Source organism: Hemiscyllium ocellatum, chromosome 32, assembly GCF_020745735.1.
Source record: "Hemiscyllium ocellatum isolate sHemOce1 chromosome 32, sHemOce1.pat.X.cur, whole genome shotgun sequence".
Lineage (NCBI taxonomy): Eukaryota > Metazoa > Chordata > Chondrichthyes > Orectolobiformes > Hemiscylliidae > Hemiscyllium > Hemiscyllium ocellatum.
In genome coordinates this window covers 30986377-31008227 of record NC_083432.1, presented here as the reverse complement: position 1 = coordinate 31008227, position 21851 = coordinate 30986377, and the positions used below count along the sequence as shown (strand labels likewise).

Here is a 21851-nt window from a genome sequence, read left to right as displayed (position 1 = left end):
TCACTTTACTCTGCAAAGCGTAATATTGCTGTAATTGTCCCTCAAGCAGCACATCCATCAGGATTTGGGGTTAGAATCATACTTTGCATATAGGAAAATGGTTGGAGTTGTTGGATGTCAGTCATCTCACCTCCAGGATATCTCTGCAGGAGTTCCTTGGAGTGGTGTCCGAAGACCAACCATTTTCAGCTGCTTCATCAATGATCTTCCCTCCACTGTAAGGTCAGAAATAAGGATATTCAACAATGTTTGCACAATGTTCAGCACCATTCATGAGTCCTCAGATACTAAAGCAGTCCATATTGAAATGCAAAGTTAGATCACATGGGATTCAGGGGGAGCTTGCCAAAATTGCCGTGATGGTCTTGGTGGTGGAGGGTTGTTCTTCAGATTGGAGGCCTGTGACCAACAGTGTTCCTCAAGATCCAATTTTGTTTGTCATTTATATAAACGATTTGGATGAGAATTTAGGGGGAATGGTTAGTAAGTTAGCGGATGACACCAACATTCCAAATGTAGCCTAACTGAAGTTCTGTGCAGCTGTGACATGACTTGCCAATTTTGTTATTCTCGACCCTGAGCAATGAAGACAATCATACCATACGCCTTATTGATCACCTTATCCATGTGCGTTATCACTTTCAGGGAACTCTTGCTCTGTACATCTAGATCCCACTGTATGTTAATGCTTCTCAGGCTCTTGCTTCCCTCCTGCATTAAACCTTCCAAATGCATCACCTTGCCTTTGTCCAGATTAAATTCCATCTGCCATTTCTCCATCCAAGTCTCAGCCTATTTGTATCCTGTCATGGAATACTCCCCACTTGTCTGGATGAGTACACCTCCAACAACACTCAAGACGTTTGACACTATCCAGGACAAAACAACCAGTTTGATTGGAACCACATCCAAAAGAATCCACTCCCTCTACCACCAATAATCAGTAGCAGCAGCGGGCACTATCTACAAGTTGCACTGCAGAGATTCACCAAGAATCCTGAGGCTAACACCTTCCAAACCTATGCCCATTTCCAACTGCAAGGACAGGGGCATTATGGGAACACCACCAACTGCAAGGTCCCCTTCACGCTACTCCCCATCCTCACCTGGAAATCCAGAGGAATCTTGATTATCTTGCATTTGATTATCTGAATTTCGGATTATCTAGACAAGATCACAAGGTCCTGATGCTTGGCCAAACTGCGTTATCCAGCATCAATTATCTGAACATTCAATTCGCCAGGACGTTCGGATAATCGAAGTTCCTCTGTATATCATTGTTCTTTAACTGTTGATAGATTAAAATGCTGGAACTCCCCTCCCAACAGCACTGTGAGTATATCTACAGCACACGGAAGCTGCAGTTCAAGAAGGCAGCTCACCACCACCTAAAGGGCAACTAGGGACAGGCAATAAAAGCCCAAGTCTCACAAGAGAATTGAAAAGAAAATTGGAGAAGAGAGAAAAGTAAACTCATGCAAATCCTTAAATGCTCAAAGCTTTGAAAATCCAGTGCTTTCCACCAATCTTCCACTAGAACACAGTTAGACAGTAGCAGGAACCATGAGAAAACGGAGGTTTCCTGTGTTTCAAGCCTGATGTAAAGAGCAGTACCTATTTTTCTTGTCTTTACAGGAGAGGCATAGCCACAGTTGGGGACACCCTACATTGATCATTTAATTGCCCCAGATCATCTGACCCCTTGGCAACACCTATGCAATTCTGACTCCAATTCCATTTGCTTTTTTTTAGGCTTCAAGCATATCTTCAAGCTTCCCGTTTAACACTCGAGCTGCATTTTAAACGACAGTCAACCAACCACCGAGACTATCTTTTTCATATTTCTTGAATATTTTTTGCATCATGACTCCTTAACTTTGAAGATCAACTTCTCAAATGTCCAAGTTGTCAGTCACTCCATCTCCACCATTTTAAGTGTTTTTCCAACTATGAACCCTATTTTCCTGTCCTCTCTCACACCCTGTCACCTTATCCTTGTCAACCTCTACGGATATCTTTGTTTCCGGCAAATCAATTTTGAGATTGTAAGCAAAGAAAGTCAATTTCCCAAGGCTTCTGAACTCCTAACATCTGTCTTGCTGGGGATAAGCACTTCACGTAATCCACATTTCTCTCCACAGGGAAGAGAAATCAGAGAGATCATCACTGAAAGATTTTCTTATACAAGGAAAGAAAGTTCAATTTTCACAATCTAAGAGTGTCCTGAAGCCCTTTAAAAGCACTTAAGTTCTTCTTAAGTATTATAATGGAGGAAACATGCGCACTAATACTGTTATGACACGTAATATACCCCCTGCTAATTTAAACCAGCAACCCAGAAATGATTGACCCCGTGCTGTAATCTGCAAAAATTCAAGACGAAAAGAAGCCTCCCAAAAGTCACTATTTAAAGTAAAAACTAACAACTTTATTTTTAAAAGTCTGACAAAAAATAATTAACAACTACTTACAACTCATTTATCTAAACCTATGTTTTACCTTCCCCTCTACAATACTGATCTGATAAAATCCACCCGATTAAGATTTACTGAAAAATTCAAATTTCAAAACCAGCCAGCTGTCTTATCTTCTCTTTGTATCTGTAGATTTGTTCTCCAGGATGGTATCGATGTTTTCTTTCTGTGCAAACTCCTTCTCCAGACAGGTATCTCTCAGAGAGTTCTTACTAGCAGCCTACATCTATTAGTCTTTTGGCAGTTCTCCTTGCCACTCTTTGCTGCTCTGATTAACTGTTCCAAAATGTCCTATATTTATACCACAAAGCAGCTGATCATTTCATTGGTTTTAATATTGTCAAAATACTAAATTCAAACTTGATTGGAGTTTGCTATCTTGGGGCATAATTTAAACTGTTTGGCCAAATTCGAATTTTTTTGTATCCAAGCAACCCAGCTAATCTAGCTGTTCAACCAAATATTACATTTTAAGTTTTCCAGTACTCTGTGTTTTTCTCTAAATCCTTGCTAGCTTTTCCACTCTCTTAAAGATACAGTATTCCTACATCTTTATAATAACCATTTCCTTCAATTCTTCAATCCCCTCAGGGCTGTGATTGCTGACTACTTAAGTAACGCACGGTCACTATATCTCATCCATTAGTTCACCACAGTTTGCCAACTCAGGTTAGACATGGTCCAGAATGTCACCAAAGTTGATAACCTCACATTTGTAGACATTACACTCTATCTGCCAAGTTCTTGCCCAATCACGGAGCCTGTCAAAACCCTCCTGATAACATTTGCCATCTTATCTCACCAAAAGACTTGTGGGCACCCAACATGTCCTCCTCTAGGTACCACATCACCATCTGACCAATGTAAAAAAACAGGCAGATTTTTTTTAACTTACAGTTGTGTGCAGAATTTTAAGAAAACATTTTACTGGTTTTAGACTCCTGCCAAATTGCCTGCGGTAATGTTTGTCTAGAACTCCTTGCACAACCCTCGAAGAGTTGTAATTTACCTTAACAAGAGTGTATTTATTTCCCATTGTAATTCCTGGCAGTGTTGACTGTTAACAAATCAGTGCTCTGCGTTGAGGTTGCCACCAAATGCAAAGCCATTCATCCAGCCAATTTGGTCAATATGGCAGTATGGTGGCTCAGTGGTTAATACTGCTGCTTCACAGTGCCAGGGGACCTCAGTAGATTCCACCCTCGGGTAACTGTCTGTGGACATGATTTGGAGATGCCACTGTTGGACTGGGGGTGTACAAAGTTAAAAATCACTCAACACCAGGTTATAGTCCAACAGGTTTAATTGGAAGCACACTAGCGTTCAGAGTGCCGCTCCTTCATCAGTTGTCTGTGTGGAGTTTGCATCTTCTCCCCGAGTCTGCATGTGTTTCCATTGGGTACTCTGGTTTCCTCCCACATTCCAAAGATGTGCAAGTCAGAGTGGATTAGCCACATTAAATTACTCATACTGTTCAGGAATGTGTAGATTAGCTATATCAGCAATGGGAAATGCAGGGTTACAGGGATAGGGTAGGGGGATGGGTCTAAGTGGGATGCTCTTCAGACAGCCGGTGTGGATGTGTTGGGCTGAATGGATTGTTTCCACACTGTAGGCATTCTATGAAGTTTTTAAGACAAGAAAAATACAATATTGTATACAATCTTTTAAAAAAAGATGCAAAAGCTCAGGAAAGGAAACACACCTGAAGAGCTGAAAGTTCATCTTGTTTAATCAGAATTACGAAACTATCTGGGCACAGGAGAAGGCCATTCGATCAGTCTTCTTTGTACTAGCCCTGCCTCATTCACAAATAGCCAGCTCCTCGCCACCCCACACGCTGCTTATCTCCTCTTCAGCAGCAACTCACTGCAAATGCTGGAATGTGAACCGAAAACAAAAAATGCTGGACAGCACAGTGGATCAGGCAGCATCCATGGAGAGAAAGCAAACTAAAGCAAGCTCCTCAGAGCTCTGAAATGTCATCTAGACTCGAACAAGTCCACACTGACCCTCTCCCTATATTTACCCTAAACACTATGGACAATGTAGCATGGCCAATTCACCTGACCTGCACATCTCTGGATTGTGGGAGGAAACCAGAGCACCCAGAGGAAACCCACACAGACACGGGGAGAATGTGCAAACTCCACACAGACAGTCGCCCAAGGTGAGAATCGAACCTGGGTCCCTGGTGCTGTGAGGTATGTTCTCTAGCATTTTTTTGTTTTCAGTATCTGATTTGATTTGATTTGATTTCTTGTCACATGTACCTAAGTACAGTAAAAAGCTTTGTTTACAAGCAGTACAAGCAGATCATAATAAGCAAGGACATAGAGATCATTGGGTGAAAAAAAACTTGGACAGAATGAGGCATAGAGGTTACACTGCACTGCATGTGCACTAGTCAAAATCAATATTAACAGGATCAGCATTATTTGAAGTTAGACAGTCCATTTATTAGTCTAAAAACAGCAGGGTAGAAGCTGTTCTTGAACTTTCTGGTGTGTTTTGTGTGTCGGGGTGTGTGTGTGTGTGTGTGTGTGTGTGTGTGTGTGTGTGTGTGTGTTCAAGCTTCTGTATCTTCTGCCTGACAGAAGAGGTTGTAGGAGATGATTATCAGGATGGGAGGGGTCTTTGAATATGGCAGCCTTCCTGCGGCAAGAAGTGTAAATGGAGTCCATGGATGGGAGGCTGGCTTCAGTGATGGTCTGAGCTGTGCACACAACCTTCTTTAGTTTCTTATGGTACTGGGCAGAGAGGTGCCTTACCAGACCTGCTCCTCGAATGCTGCCTGACCTGCTGCACTTTTCCAGCACCAGGCTGTCAACTCTAATCTCCAGCATCTGCAGTCCTCACTTCCACTGTCTGTAAGAGTTGGTGAGCGTCATTTTGGACATGATGAATTTCCTGAACTGCCTGAAGAAGAAGAGGTGCTCTTATGCCTTATTGACCATCACATGAACATGGGAGGTCCAGGACAGGTTGTTGGTCATGGGTCACTCCTAGAATCTCGACGCCCTCAACCCCTGCTCCGTTGATTGGGGCGTGCTGCCCTTTCTTTTTGAAGTCAATGATCAGTTCTTTAGTTTTGCTGATGTTGAGAAAGAGATTGTTATCATTGCATTATGTCACCAAGCCCTCTATCTCCTTCCTGCACTCTGATTCATTGATGTTTGGTATCTATCTGAACACGGTGATGTCAACAGCAAACCTGTAGATGGTGTTTGTTTGGAATTTGGCTGTTCAGGGAGTACAGTGGGGGGCTGAGAAGTGGGGGGCAACAGTGTTGAAAGTTAAAGTGGAGGAGGTGCAGTTGTCTGCTTTCCCTGACTGCAGTCTGTGGGTCAGCAAGCTGAGGCTCCAGTTGCAGAGTATCTCCACTTCAGATGCTGCCAGGCTGTTGGCTTATTCTTTCGCACTTGGTTGAATTTTTATTATTGCTGTTTTTGAATTCAATTCAGCAGCTGCCTACTGCACAAAAGAACTGCTGGAAATCAGAAACAAAACCCAGAAACTGCTGGAGAAGCTCAGCTGGGTCTGGCAGCATCTGGGGAGAGATATCTGTCCACAATAGATGGGAGTGGAGCCCTGGAAGAAGCGGGAGGGTAGGATTTTTTTTTGGAACTTTTTTATGTTTTTATTGCTATGAAGTACAATTTCCCAACTAAATTATGCTGGCATATCATGTTAACAGAAGGTTATTTTTCATTTTGTAATAGAAGTTTAAGAGAAAAAAAATTGCAGTATTAGTTACAGATATTCAGTCTAAACATTATACATGATTATTTTCTGATTGTAGTTAATGGCAGTAATCATGGTGTTTTACAGTTTTTTTATACAATTTTATAATGGAATTATATCATCTTTACTTCTTCATATACTGATCATTGACTCTGGTCTATTGTCTGCAATCTAAACTTACTTTCCTCTTTGGCAAGACAAAAGATTAATGTCAACTTCTATGCTTCAGAATCTTTCACGATCACAACCTTAGTGGTAATATGAAGTTAATTTACTCCTGTGGTCCATTCCAAGTTCAGCTAATTGAGAATCAACAGTAATCACATTTTTTTAAAGAATATAAGCATTCAATGTTGTCAAAACTTCACCTTGCAAATTGCTATGCAAAATTATGTTACTAACATATGTTTTTCAAAGTTAAAAATGGAGGACACCTGATGAAGGAGCAGCGCTCAGAAAGCTAGTGTGCTTCCAATTAAACCTGTTGGACTATAACCTGGTGTTGTGTGATTTTTAACTTTGTACACCCCAGTCCAACACTGGCATCTCTAAATATGTTTTCCAGTTAGCCTTGTCGACTTTGCTTTGATTTTGCCAATTATTCCAGTCACATATTGATTAGATTAGATTAGATTACTTACAGTATGGAAACAAGCCCTTTGACCCAACAAGTCCACACCGACCCGCCGAAGAGCAACCCATCCAGACCCATTCCCCTACATTTACCCCTTCACCTAACACTATGGGCAATTTAGCATGGCCAATTCACCTAACCTGCACTTTTTTGGATTGTGGGAGGAAACCAGAGCACCCGAAGGAAACCTAAGCAGAAACAGGGAGAATGTGCAAACTCCACACGGTCAGTCGCCTGAGGCAGGAATTGGAACAAGTTCCTGATGAAGGTCTTTTGCCCAAAACGTCGATTTTGCTGCACTTTGGATGCTGCCTGAACTCTTAAAGCACCACTAATCCAAAATCTGGTATCAAGCATCTGCAACCATTGTTTTTACCTAATTGGAACAAGTCAGCCAAGTAAAATCTTGTTTCTTTCTATCAGATGATGGGTCAATCATCACATTAATAGGTGATGGTAGTTTCTGGTCTGCCCAAACGTGCAGTGAGTGCCTTTTGCAGCTCCTCTGGTGTTTGTACACAGTAGCCTGCTAGAGGGTAGGATTGGTGTGTGTTGAGCTGTTCCTGTACCAGGAGTGATGTTTTGTTTGGGGAGAGAGAGCTGACGCTGGGAGATGGGCGGACAGGAATCGCAGTGATTGACAGCACCGTGTGAGTTACTCCTCAGTTTCGGTCGGGACACTCGCTCAGTCTCAGCGCTGCGGGGATCCCAAGGAGCAGCCCGATGGCGACAGCGAGCTCGGCATCAGCCGGCACCAGGGCAGTGGCCAAAGCCGGCCAGTTGCTGTCGTGCCGGCGTATCCTGAGCTGCCCGTCGGTGCCGGGGGTCCGCCGCCTGAGCGCGGTCAAAGCCAGCGGCCACAGCCGCTCGCGGAACACGCCGGAGGCGGATCGCTCGGTGCCGCTGGTCAGTCACCACCGGGCCACCCGCTCGCTCGTCTACCGGGACGTCAAGCTGTTCCTGAACGAGATCGGCGCCGATCCCCGGGAAGCCCGGTACTGGCTCACCCAGTTCCAGAACTCCAGCAGCAGCGGCAACAACAAACCCTTCGCCGTGGTGGAGGTGAGAGCTGCCGTGGTTCAACCACCACAACACACCGTCAACTGCTGCTGCTAACTCTCCAAACAAATCTGCCTCGCTTTTGTTTGGGGCTTTTTGTTTGTTTGTTTGTTTTGTTAACTTTCAGGGTCGGTGTTCAATTTGCAACTAAAGTTGGCAAACTCTTGTCGCCCAAATGATTAACGCTCGAAAAAAAAATTGTGTTGTCAGCTTGACACTGAGTTCTGAAACCCAGGCGAGTATTATTTGTGCCTCGCTTTATCTTTTAAATTGTTCAGTTATACTCAAACCGGTCAGCTTTTGACAGGATTAAAAGCTTCCCCCGGTCTGGATAATGATTCTGGTACTGGGAACTATTGCATCATGATTGGGAACTCTGTCGCAAATGTAGCCCCTGAACCCAGCCAGGATTAGATTAACAGCTGTTACTGAACTGTTCCTCCCCTGCTACTGTATAAAACCATATCAAAAATGACCCAGAGCAGAAAATGCAAACTTTTTTTCGTTAACATTAGTAGAATGGTAAAGTTGTGCTCTATCTCCTGAAAGGATAGTAAATTAAGTTAAAAATCACACACAACACCAGGTTATAGTCCATCAGGTTTATCTGGAAATTCTAGCTTTCAGAGTACAGCCCCTTTGTCAGGTTGCTAGTTAGCTGAGGAAGGGGCAGCACTGTGAAAACTGGTACTTCCAAAAAAACCTGGTGTTGTGTGATTTTTAACTTTGTCCATCCCAGTGCAACACCAGCGCATCGTACTAAATTAAGTTTGCTATCTTTTTAATTAAAACCACCGCTAATTTGTGTTGCTAACTAAACAATTAACAAGGTGCTGTCCTTTTTTTTAATCTCTGGGAACACGTTGAACCCCAGCTGGCTTTAAATAGTGTTGCCAACTCTGATTAGATGTATTCCTGGAGGCATGATCACATGACTTTCCTCTAATCTAGAGCTAACATAGGATGTGCCAACTGGAAAGCAAGAAAAACTGTACTCCATATGGATGACGCTTAGCATCTTCTCGATTTTCAATATTTTTATGTCTGGTGAAAAGAAATGCTCCAAAAAAGTGACTTGTTTTTAAATGTTCCAGTGTGGTTTTTGTTTCAGAAATGCACACAGTAGCATCCTGAAATTTTCTTGTTAAATCTTTGAGACTCCAAATTACTATTGAAAATCACTAGTTTTAGATGTGAAATGAATATGGGCTCAAGGCTCCATGACAATACTATCCCTAATTGCACAGCCAAATGCAGTAACATTCAGATAAATCATAGAATGGATAATCCACAATGTTGAGCTGTCAGTCATGTGCAGTGTTAGATGTGTTTCTGAGTTGAGTATTAAGGCAGTAAAGGCATTTATTCAGAACAGTGGAAAGATCTGCAAATAATGCTGTCAATGGCTACAAAAATGGGAAGCTGGATTCATTTCATGGCAACAACAGTCCTCAATATAAGGAGAACAAGCATACTGAAAAATATTGTTTATTCAGATACATTAACAACATTACTATGTGACTTTAAATCCAAGAATGTTAAAATCACCAAACAATTCAGGATTTGAGTTATTTAGTGACTGTTGATTTCTTCATTCAACTCCACAGATTTTAGACCCATTTAGAGTCATAGAGATGTACAGCATGGAAACAGACCCTTCGGTTCAACCTATCCATGCCAACCACATATCCCAACCCAATCTAGTCCCACCTGCCAGCGCGCGGCCCATATCCATCCAAACCCTTCCTATTCATATACCCATCCAAATGCCTCTTAACTGTTGCAATTGTACCAGCCTCCACCACTTCCTCTGGCAGCTCACTCCATACACGTACAATCCTCTGTGTGAAAAAGTTGCCCCGTAGGTCTCTTTTATATCTTTCCCCTCTCACCCTAAACCTATGCCCTCTAGTTCTGGACTCCTCGACCCCAGAGAAAAGACTTTGCCTCTTTACCCGTTCCATGCCCCTCATAATTTTGTAAACCTCTATAAGGTCACCCCTTAGCCTCCGTCGCTCCAGGAAAACAGCCCCAGCCTGTTCAGCCTCTTCCTAAATCTCAAATCCTCCAATCCTGGCAACATCCTTGTAAATCTTTTCTGAACCCTTTCAAGTTTCACAACATCTTTCCGATAGGAAGGAGACCAGAATTAAATGCAAGATTCCAACGTGACCTTACCAATGTCCTTACAGCCGCAACATGACCTCCCAACCCCTGTACTCAATATTCTGACCAATAAAGGAAAGCATACCAAACGCCGCCTTCACTATCCTATCTACCTGCGACTCCACTTTCAAGGAGCTATGAACCTGCACTCTCTTTGTTCAGCAACACTCCCTAGGACCTTACCATTAAGTGTATAAGTCCTGCTAAGATTTGCTTTCCCAAAATGCAGCACCTCACATTTATCTGAATTAAACTCCATCTGCCACTTCTCAGCCCATTGGCGCATCTGGTCCAGATCCTGTTGTAATCTGAGGTAACCCTCTTCGCTGTTCACTTTGAGTAATTTACACAGTCAATTCCCTTTTACATTCATGAAATTAAGGCAATAATTCACCTTTGCTGGTATAGAAATAATCAAAATGTTCGATCCATGTGCTCTAATCCCAATATGTGCTATAATTCTCAAAGTGGAAAATTGTGGGAGGCACCTGAATTTCCAAGGCACACTCCTAGTTAAGGATGTACACTCAGAGTGCAGGAAATGATCCTTAACTTGTAAACACTTCCTTTACACAACGAAGGGCTGTCCAACCTACAAGCAACAGGCCATTTCAGATAACCTAGCGTCTGCTTTACTGGTAGTCAAATTTACAGTTAACTCGTAAGTGAATTAATTACATCATCTTACATGACAAGGACCATAGATTAGGGACAATAAAAGAGGTAAAATGAAATTTACTGGATTTTGTGGAGAGGGAAAGAGCTGTAAGAAGAGGAAACCAGAGGTGACAGTGAGCTCACTTCCGACTGTCACTTTCATGTGAAGTCCACTGAGATCAGCTCAGAGTGCACCAAGCACAGTGTCAGTTAAAATCTCACAATCTAAGCAGCTGAAGTTACTCTCTTACTGATCCTTGTTAACTTTTTTTGAGGACAACAAACTCTTTAATTGCACATACAAGACATTCTTAGAAATCATATACTGAGAAGCATATCCTTCTGCTTGGTGACAACTTTAATCAGTTCATAATCCAATGTAGCAAGTCATAGTTTTGCATTGTAAATAAAGAAAATTCCAAGCTCTTTCTTTCAACCACAATACTGTGTTTCATGAAATACTATACAGCTTTGTAACAAAATAGAGGATTGCTATGTCCAGTGAACACCTTATGATTGCAAAGCATTTGTTCATAGGTATTTCTTTCAGCCAATGTTTTTTACCCATAGCTAAATGCTTTTTAAATGTTATAATTGTACTTGCCTCCACCACTTCCTCTGACAGCTCATTCCATACACATTCCACCCTCTGCATGGAAAAGTTGCCCCCTAGGTCCCTTTTAAATCTCTCCCCCCCCCCCCCCCCCCACACACACACACACAAAACCTATTCCCTCTAGTAATGGACTTTCCTACTCTAGGGAAAAGACTTTGGCAATTCACCCTACCCATGCCCCTCATGATTTTATAAACCTCCAGAAGGTCATCCCCAATCTCTGACGCTTCAGGAAAGATTGCCCCAGCCTATTCAGCCTCTCCCTATTCCTGATGAAGAGCTCATGCCCGAAACATTGACTCTCCTGCTTCTCGGATACCTGCTGACCTGTTGTGGTTTTCCAGCACTATACTTTTTGACTCAATACATCTGACTCTGGCAACATCCTTGTGAATCTGTTTTGCAACCTTTCAACTTTAACAACATCTTTCCTGTAGCAGAGAAATCAGAAATGAATGCAATATTCCAATAGTGGCCTAACTCGTGTCTTGTACGGCCACAACATGACATCCCAACACTTATACTGAATGCATTGACCAATAAAGGCAAGTGTGCGGAATTCCTTCTTCACTATCCTGTCTGACCATGATTCCACATTCAAGTAACTATGACCTGCATTCCAAGGTGTCTTTGTTCAGCAATACTCCCCAGGACCATACCATTAAGTGTGTAAGTTCTTCCCTGATTTGCCTTACAAAAATGCAACATCTTGCACTTATCTAAATTAAACTCTACCTGCCACTCTTCAGACCATTTGATCAAGGTCACATTTTAGTCTGATAGAGCATTCTTCACTGTCCACGACACAACCAATTTTGGTGTCATCTGCAAACTTACTAACCATTCCTCCAATATTCAAATCCAAACCATTTATACAAATGACAAAAGGCTGTGGACCTAGCATTGATCCTTGCATCACACTACTGGTCACTGGCCTCCAGTCAGAAAACCAATCCTACATCATTACCCTCTGTCCCCCAACTTCAAGCCAATTTTGTATCCAAATGGCTAGCCTCCATGGATACCATGTAATCTAATCTTGCTAACCAGTCTACCATGCAGAACCTTGTCGAATACCTTGCTGAAGTCCATATAGACAACATCCACCACTCTGCCTTCATCAATCTTCATTGCCACTTCTTCAAAAAGCTCAATCCAGTTAGTGAGACATGATTTCCCATGCACAAGGCCATGTTGACTATCACTAATCAGTCTTTGCCTTTCCAAATACATGTATTTCCTGTCCCTCAGAATCCGCTCCAGCAACTTATCCACCACTGATGTCAGGCTCACTGATCTATGTTTTCCTGATTTTCCTTAACAACTTTCTTAAATAATGGTAGTACATTAGCCACCCTCCAGTCTTCCAGCACGTCACCCATGGCTGTTGATGATACAAATATCTCAGCAAGGGGCCCAGCAATCATTTCCCTCGCTTCTCACAAAGTTTGAAAGAGTTAATGCATTAAGCACTGCCCAACATGTTGTTGTCACATGGTCTTGGACAAGAGAACAGCTTTGGTTCTTAAAGGAGTAAGACTTATCATTGAGGTGTCCCTTATATTCTCAGCTGCATTGTCTACAATTGAATGTATTTTGTGCTTAGTTGCTAGCCCACAATAGACTATATCTTGTTTAATAAGAGAGCCTCTTCACATTGGCTAGCAGGTGCCTTTTCCTTTACCATGCACTACAAAAGCAAGCTCTGCAAGTTTCTGTCGGGAAAGAGAATGGTAACAGCTTTGCTGATGTAAAAGAATTTGAGCATAGCATTTAATTTGTGAGAACAGCATTTTTGACAGAGATACAAAATATTTTTAAAAATGTTATTGCCCAATTATTAATGTAATGATTAAAGCTACTCATAAATCTGTCAATCTGATGAGGCATAAGATTCTCTAACCCTGTATGTTCAGTGTTGTGTGAAGGGTGTAATATACATTTTCTTTACAAGGTTATGTGTGATGTATCATAAATAAAGGGAAGATGGGTGCATTTGGCCAGAACCCTGAGCATTTCGAGTGACCAAAATCTCTTTGTTGTTTACATCTTGTGTACTGTCTGGTTCATGTATCTTTGAAAGTTGCCACTCAGGTGGATAGAGCTTGTAAGAAGGCCTATTGTGTATTAGCGTTCATTAGCAGAGGGATTGAATTCAAGAGTCGTGAAGTGATGTTGCAGCTGTACAGGACTTTGGTTAGGCCACATTTGGAGTACTGTGTGCAGTTCTGGTCGCCTCACTTTAGGAAAGATGTGGAAGCTTTGGAGAGGGCGCAGAGAAGATTTACCAGGATGTTGCCTGGAATGGAGATTAGGTCGTACGAGGATAGGTTGAGAGTTCTCGGCCTTTTCTGGTTGGAACGGCGAAGGATGAGGGGTGACTTGATAGAGGTTTATAAGATGATCAGAGGAATAGATAAAGTAGACAGTCAGAAACTTTTTCCCCGGGTACAACAGAGTGTTACAAGGGGACATAAATTTAAGGTGAAGGGTGGAAGGTATAGGGGAGATGTCAGGGGTGGGTTCTTTACCCAGAGAGTGGTGGGGGCATGGAATGCGCTGCCCGTGGGAGTGGTAGAGTAAGAATCATTACCGACCTTTAAGCAGCAATTGGATAGGTACATGGATGGGTGCTCAATCTAGGATAGATGTTCGGCACAACATCATGGGCCGAAGGGCCTGTTCTGTGCTGTATTGTTCTATGTTCTATGTTCTATGTATAACACGCTAAGGAGGTGTATCACACAGTGTCAGCTGATGTTATTCAAATTGGATGGCTATTACTCTCTATTTCACTGCTTGATTTTGTTTTTTTATCTTCCCAGTTTGACCCTACACTGTTTTTCTTTGCCTCAGATTTTCTCTGCGAGGGTCCTTTTTCTTGCCAGACAATGCAGCCCGAATTGGCAAAATTTAACCTGAAAAATGCAAGTTTTAAAAGCTAACCAAGAAGGACTGTCTTTTGGTTCTGCTGGTGCAGTGTCTTGTATCCCACTTCTAAGTTTCCCTTTACTGATACCATCTGAGCATTGTGATGTTCAATGTTTTAATCTTACATCTGGGCATTTAAAGAAGTGTTATAGCAAACTTCTGAGATTGTTTAAAAACAAGTAATTACTTAGGAGCTCATGTTGTGGCTGCACAGAACACTGGTTAGGCCACTTTTGGAATATTGTGTGCAATTCTCATCTCCCTGCTATCAGAATGATGTTGTGAAACTTGAAAGGGTTTAGAAAAGATTTACAAGGACGTTGCCAGGGTTTAGGGTTTGAGCAGTAGGGAGAGGCTGAATAGATTGAGGCTGTTTTCCCTGGCGGCTTATAAGATCATGAGGGGCATGGTTAGGGTAAATAGACAAGGTCTTATCCTGGGTTGGGGAAGTCCAGAACGAGAGGGCGTATGTTTAGGGTGGGAGGGGAAAGAATTAAACGGACATAAGGGGCAATTTTTTCATGCAGAGGGTGGTGCGTGTATGCATTGAGCTGCCAGATGAAGTGGTGGTGGCTAGAGCGATTACAACATTAAAAAAAATCTGGATGTACATATGAATGGGAAGGGTTTAGAGGATAGTGGGCTAAGTGCTGGCAAATGGGACTAGATTCATTTAGGATATCTGGTCGGCATGGACGAGTTGGACCGAAGGGTCTATTTCTGTGCCATACATCTCAAGGACTCTATGACTCTAATTGCCCTCAATGGAGATGATGATCTGCTTTTTGAACTGCTGGAGTGCACATCATGTAGGTACACCTGCAATACTGTTAACCAAGTGACAGTGAAGAAATGGAGGTATGCTTCCAAGTCATGATGGTATGTTGGTTGGAAAGGAACTTGCAGGTGGAGGTGTTCTTATGCATCTGCTGCCCTTGTCCTCTCAGGTGGTCGGGCTCACACATTTGGAAGGTGCAGCCTTCATGAATTGCTGCGGTGATCTTGTAGCTGGAATACATTGTTGCCATTGTACATTAATGGTGAAGGGAGTAAATGTTTAACGTTTTGGATATGGCACCAATCACATGAGCTGATTTGACCAGGATTTGCTGAGCTTCACGTGTTTTGTTGGAACTGTACTCATGCAGGCAAGTGGGGAGTATCCCGTCACACCTCTAATTCACGCTTTGTAGATTATGGATAAGCTTTAGCATCATAGAAATTGATAATCAAGTCAAAACTGCAGCAGTGATAAATAGTGAGCTAGCAAGGTGATGTGAACACAGAAAACACTGCAGAATCTCAACAGGTCTAGCAGTGGCTGTGGAGTGAAAAACTTCAGGGTTGTAAGGAGAAGTTTCTCCAGTGTTCTGAGTTTGTTTCAGACTTCCAACATGTACAGTATTTTAATTTAGCAAATTGATGTGCTAGGATTCCCTTATCGCTTAATCATTTCTGTTTGTTACAGCTGCTTTGCATATAAATAATCATTCTTAAGTGAGACAAGATTAAATGGTTGAATGCTGATAACATGATTGTGGCATAGTGCTTGTGAATAATGTGATAACAAAATGGAATAGCAAAAGCTCACTTTCCCAGGAAGCAGTAAGAATGCAGTAACATTTGTTGTACCAACCAAAAGCCTGCTTGTCTCCAATCTTTAACAGCCTACCAATTAAAAATTAGTAAATAATACATTGGAGTCAGAGGAGCCTAAATAACTGAGCACAGCAGACTACTGGATTCGTAGGACATGCAAAATGAAAGCCAAGGTTAAAAGAAATGCTGGAATTCAGCAATGAAAGCTTGCATGCTGATAAGTAGACTGTGAAGGAGGCAAGTTCAATTAAATCATTCAGGAGTATATTGGAAGTGTAAGATTGTACAGAGCAGGGCAGAAGGTGGGGCAGTGGGCAGTGAATGAAGTTGCTCTTTCAGCGTGCCAGTTCAAGCATGATGGAACCGAATACCTATAGTCTCTTTCTGCGACAAAACAATTATGATTCTGCAAAATAAATCCATGCAAACTGCCAATTAATCTGCTCCGAGAGATCAAAGAACAAAGAAAATTACAGCACAGAAACAGACCCTTTGCCCCTCCAAGCCTGCACCAATTCAGATCCTCTATCTAAACATGTCACCTATTTTCTAAGGATCTGGATCCCTCAGCTCTCCGCCCATTCATGTATCTGTCTAGATATATCTTAAATGACGCTATCATGCCCACTTCTACCACCTCTGCTGTAATGTGTTCCAGGTACCAGGAATGTGGTAAAAAAGACAGCGAGTGGTGGTAGAGGATTGCTTTGCAGACTGGAGGCCTGTGACCAGTGGTGGGCGACAAGGATCGGTGCTGGGTCCACTGTTTTTTGTCATTTATATAAATTATTTGGATGTGAACATCAGAGATACAGTAAGTTTGCAGATGACACCAAAATTGGAGGAGTAGTGCACAGCAAAGAAGGTTAACTCAGAGTATGACAGGATCTTGATCAGATGGGCCAGTGAGCTGAGGAGTGACAGATGGGAGATTAATTTAGATAAATGTGAGGTGCTGTATTTTGGAAAGGCAAATCAGAACAGGACTTACACACTTAATGGTAAGGTCCTGGGAGTGTTGCTGAACAAAGACCTGGAGTGCAGATTCATAGTTCATTGAAAGTGAAGTTACAGGTAGATCAGATAGTGAATAAGGCATTTGGTATGCTTTCCTTTATTTTACAGAGCATTGAGTAGAGGAGTTGGGAGGTCACATTGCGGCTGTACAGGGCATTGGTTAGGCCACTTTTGGAATATTGTCTGCAAATCTGGTCTCCCTCCTATCAGAAGGATGTTGGGAAACTTGAAAGGGTTCAGAAAACATTTACGAGGATGTTGCTAGGATTTGATCTTTAGGGAGAGGCTGAATGGCCTGGGGCTGTTTTTCCTGGAGCGTCAGAGGCTGAGGGATAGAACATAGAACATGACAGCGCAGTACAGGCCCTTCAGCCCTCGATGTTGAGCCGCCCTCTCATACTAATCTGAAGCCTATCCCACCTACACTATTCCATGTACGTCTATATGCCTGTCCAATGACGACTTAAATGCACTTAAACTTGGCGAATCTACTTCCGTTGCAGGCAAAGCATTCCATACCCTTACCACTCTCTGAGTAAAGAAACTACCTCTGACATCTGTCTTATACCTATCTCCCCTCACTTTAAAGTTGAGTCCCCTCGTGTTTGCCTTTCCCATACTTGGAAAAAGGCTCTCCCTGTCCACCCTATCTAACCCTTTGATTATCTTGTTTGTCTCTATTAAGTCACCTCTCAATCTTCTTCTCTCTAATGAGAACAGCCTCAAGGCCCTCAGTCTTTCCTCGTAAGACATTCCTTCCATACCAGGCAACATCCTGGTAAATCTCCTCTGCACCCTTTCCAAAGCTTCCACATCCTTCTTTATAGAGGTTAAAAAAACATTAGGGGCATGGATGTGGTAAATAGACAAGGTCTTTTCCCTGGGTTGGGGGAATCCAGAACTAGAGGGCATAGGTTTAGGGTGAAAGGGGAAAAATTTAAAAGGGACATATGGGGCAACTTTTTCACGCAGAGGGTGATATCTGTATGCAATGAGCTGCCACAGGAAGTGGTGGAGGCTGGTACAATTGTGTTGTGTGATTTTTAACTTTGTACACCCCAGTCCAACATCAGCATCTCCAAATCTTGTAATTTATAACATTGACTGAAGGGTTCGGTCAGGTATCTGATCTTTGTCAGATATTATACTGCAGGTTTCTTTTGTATTGCATGCTCGCCTGTGCTTCTATTAACGAAAGGAAGCATGAACGATCATGAGAAAATGAATGTCTTCAAAGAATAAAATTGCATTATGACTGTTTCATTTCAGTGAGCAAGTTGACAGAACAGAATCGCTGCAACAAAGGCCTGGGATTCCTGTAGTCAGAGAGGTTGTTATTTCCACAGTACAGACATTTCATCATGATCCTGTGAATTCTGCAGCAAATTCCATGGGAATTGGCTTGGAAATGAAAGATTCCATAGGAAAATTCCTCTGCATCTGATACCTTCTGAGGGAGAGTGGGGGAGAAAAACCCTTAAAGTTGGAGCGTTTAGAGAATTTCACTCCTGTTATCTGAATAGTGACCCCAGGAAGAGGTTCGGATGCAAATACCTTCCCCTGACCTCTTACACCCTTTGGATCCCTGACAACCAGCCCTGATCAGCTTCCTCCCCCTCCCCCACTCCCACACCTGATTCTCCCAGTCCACACCAGCAGCCTAAAGCTCTACTGGTAATAAGATCACACCTGCCACCAGTCTCTGTCTGGCAGAGCTGCAGGATATTTGAATCTTAGAAGGTGGCACACTGGCTGCTGCAGAAGAGCATGTAGGTTTAAGCGGAGACCATTCACCCCTGCCCCACCATTCAATATGATCATGGCTGATCACTGTGCCTCACACTGTGCCCCTTTCCTTGTGCCCGATTGATAATCAGAAATTTGTCAATCTCTAACCTTAATCACACTCAAAGACTGAGAATTCCAAATGTTCACTGCCCGCTGAGTTTCTTTTTAAAAATCCTCATCTCAGACCACGTGGCATCCCTGTCATTTTTAAATTATGCAATCCTGGTACTAGATTCCCCAGCCAGGGGAAACGTCTTACCTGAATATGTTTTGTCCATCTCTTTAAGTATTTGTGAGTTATAGTGTGATCACCTCTCATTCTGCAAAACTCTTAGAGTCTAGTTTGCCCAATCTCTCTCCATGGGAACGAGTGTGGTGAATCTTCTGTTACACTCCTTCTCTGGTAATATTCTGTCTCCTGGGATAAGGAGACCAAAGCTGTATTCAGTACTCTGGGTGCAGTCCCACCAAGCTCCAATAAAACTGAAGCAAATGTAGATTGACTTCCCTGGTTATCCTGCTCTGTTGAGGAATTGGATTTGTTTCAGCTTTGTTCCATGTTTCTGAAGGATCCAGGATTAGAATTCCTAACTAGGAGTTCAGTACAAATGTTAAATCAGGAACAAAGTGGTAATCCAACTCCTTGAAATATCCAGGCCCAAGTTGTCTGCGTCTGGTTCATTTTAAAAATTCAGTAGAACTAAAATAGCAAGGACATGGTTAGCTCAGATGGATCTTGAGGCCAGGAGCAGGCTGCAGAAAGACACACTGAACCAGGATTCATATGACCCATGGTGTGAAAAAAACACCCTAACGAGAAGCTATGTGATGCGGCAGCTAAACATGTGACATGTTGATGATCTGAAAATAGAACTATTGCAGTCAGAAGTGATTTGCGGTATTAGCTAACTTATTTTAATGTCTGTCAGGTGGACGAAGAGGTCTTTTACTCGAAAGAGATGGTATCCAGTCTGGCATTCGGCCTGGCATTCCTACAGCGAATGGACATGAAACCTGTGGTTGTGATAGGATTTTCATGTCAGCAGGTTGGAGAGCGATCCGATTCATTCACTGAAACCAAATCCTTATTACTCAGGAATTGCAGGATCCTAACTGATGCACTGCATAGGAATTCAGCTGTCATCATGCCATTTTTTAATGGAGGTTCCTTACTGAGAGCAGAGAAGTCTTCGTCTCACAACAGGTACATATAACTTGTAGTACGAAAGTCAAAAGTTAAATACTAAAGTATCAATGTCTCATAGATTGGGACTTCACGAATTGCAATGAATGTCAATGATGTACCAAGATAAATAACTGCTTTGAAATCATTGTTTAAGAATCACACATGTTCTTGCTTCACTGTAAATTGCATTTGGCACAAATTGAAAAAATGATCAATTTCAGACAGTGATTGAATTTCCCTAGCTCTCAGATTAGTAATGCTGGAAAAGGGAAGAGAGGCACTAAATGGCATTCCCGACTCGTGGAGTCAAGACCATATCCTAGAACTGTTATTTCTCACAACTGTGTGCTGCTTCTCTCTCAATGATCACGGTGCTTGTTTAGCACCAGTAAGCTGTGGCAGGTGCTGAGCCATTGCAGCTAATCTCTTGAATATGGACAATACAATTCCTCCTTTAAGCAGAAAATATGTGGATATTTTCCCTGCTAAGACATCAGCAACAGTATCATAGAATATGAAGGTTTAAATTGCAACAATGTATCTGATTTTGTTAGCAAATCATTCTTCTAGAGAAAAAGAGGCATTCTGCATTTTTCATTAAAAAGGGAATTGTTGTCGCATCTCCACCGCTCCACCTTCCCACAAAAAAAAGTCAACTTTGGGGAATGGAAAGGAAAGGCCTCCTCTATCCAGGAGAACAGTGCTCCACTACTTTTATTTATTAGTTTTCTCTTTTCATAATTCCTGGGATTTTGGGGGTCATTGACTCGGGCCATCTCTATTTGCTTTCGAGAAGGTGGTGGCGATCTGCATTCTTGAATAACTGCAACGCATGTCATGTAGATACACACAACCCTGTCAGGATTGGAGCTCCAGGGTTTTGACCCGATGACAGGGAAGAAAAGGCAATGTAAATCCAAGTTAGGATAGTGTGGGGCTTAGAGGGGAACTTGCAGATGGGGGTGTTCCCATGTATCTGCTGTCCTTGTAGAGGTGCTGGAAGTTGAAGGTTTAGAAGGTGCTGTTGGAGGAGATGTGGTAAGTTGTTCCAGTGCATCATGTAGATGATACAAAGTGCAGCCACTTTGCTTTGTCAGTTTCAGATAGATGTCAGTAAAGTGGGCTTGGATCGTATCAAGGTTCTTGAGTGTTGTTGGGGCTGCACTCATTCAGGCAGGTGGAGAGACTTCCATTACACTATTGATTTATGTGGTACATGGTATACAGGCTTTAAGAAGTCAGGAGGGGAGTTACTCCATTCAGAATTCCTAACGTTTGACCTGTTGTTGTAGCTACTGAATTTGTATGGCTGGTCCAGTTCAGTTTTTCACAGTGGTAAACCCTGTTGGCACTGGGGAAATCAGTGATGATCATGCCATTGAACATCAAGTGGCAATAGCTGAATTCTCTTTGGGAACTGATCATTGTGGCCACTTGTGTAGCATGAATGTTACATCCCATTTTTCAACACAAACCTGAATGTTACCCAGGTCTTAGTGCAATTAGATTAGATTAGATCCCCAACAGTGTGGAAACAGGCCCTTCGGCCCAACCAGTCCACACCGACCATCCGAAGAGTAACCCACACACACCCACTTCCCCTCTGACTAATGCACCTAACACTGTAGGCAATTTAGCATGGCCAGTTCACCTAACCTGCACATTTTTGGACTGTGGGAGGAAACCGGAGCACCCGGAGGAAACCCACGCAGACACGGGGAGAATGTGCAAACTCCGCACAGAACAGTTGCCCACGGTTGGAATCAAACCTGGGACCCTGGTACTGTGAGGCAGCGGTGCTAACCACTGAGTCACCGTGTCACCCCAATTAGGCACAGACTGCGTCAATACCTGAGAGTTGCAAATGCTTCTGAACATTGTGTGATCAATTGCAAACATCCACACTTCTCAGCTTTGGATAGAGGAAAGGTTATTGAAAAAGCAGCCTCGGATGCCTGAGCCTAGCAGATGACACCTATG

At 42.6% G+C, this 21851-nt stretch overlaps 1 protein-coding gene across 1 annotated transcript in view; it reads left to right on the top strand.

The window, feature by feature from the left end:
* Nucleotides 1-7558: 7558 nt before the first annotated feature.
* nags (N-acetylglutamate synthase) overlaps nucleotides 7559-21851 on the top strand; it is a 50704-nt gene continuing 36411 nt past the window's right edge. Inside the window, exons 1-2 of the mRNA XM_060848876.1 lie at nucleotides 7559-7914; nucleotides 19615-19889. Of these exons, the coding sequence (XP_060704859.1) occupies nucleotides 7576-7914; nucleotides 19615-19889 (614 nt within the window). The 5' untranslated portion in view covers nucleotides 7559-7575. The remainder of the gene's footprint in view (nucleotides 7915-19614; nucleotides 19890-21851) is intronic.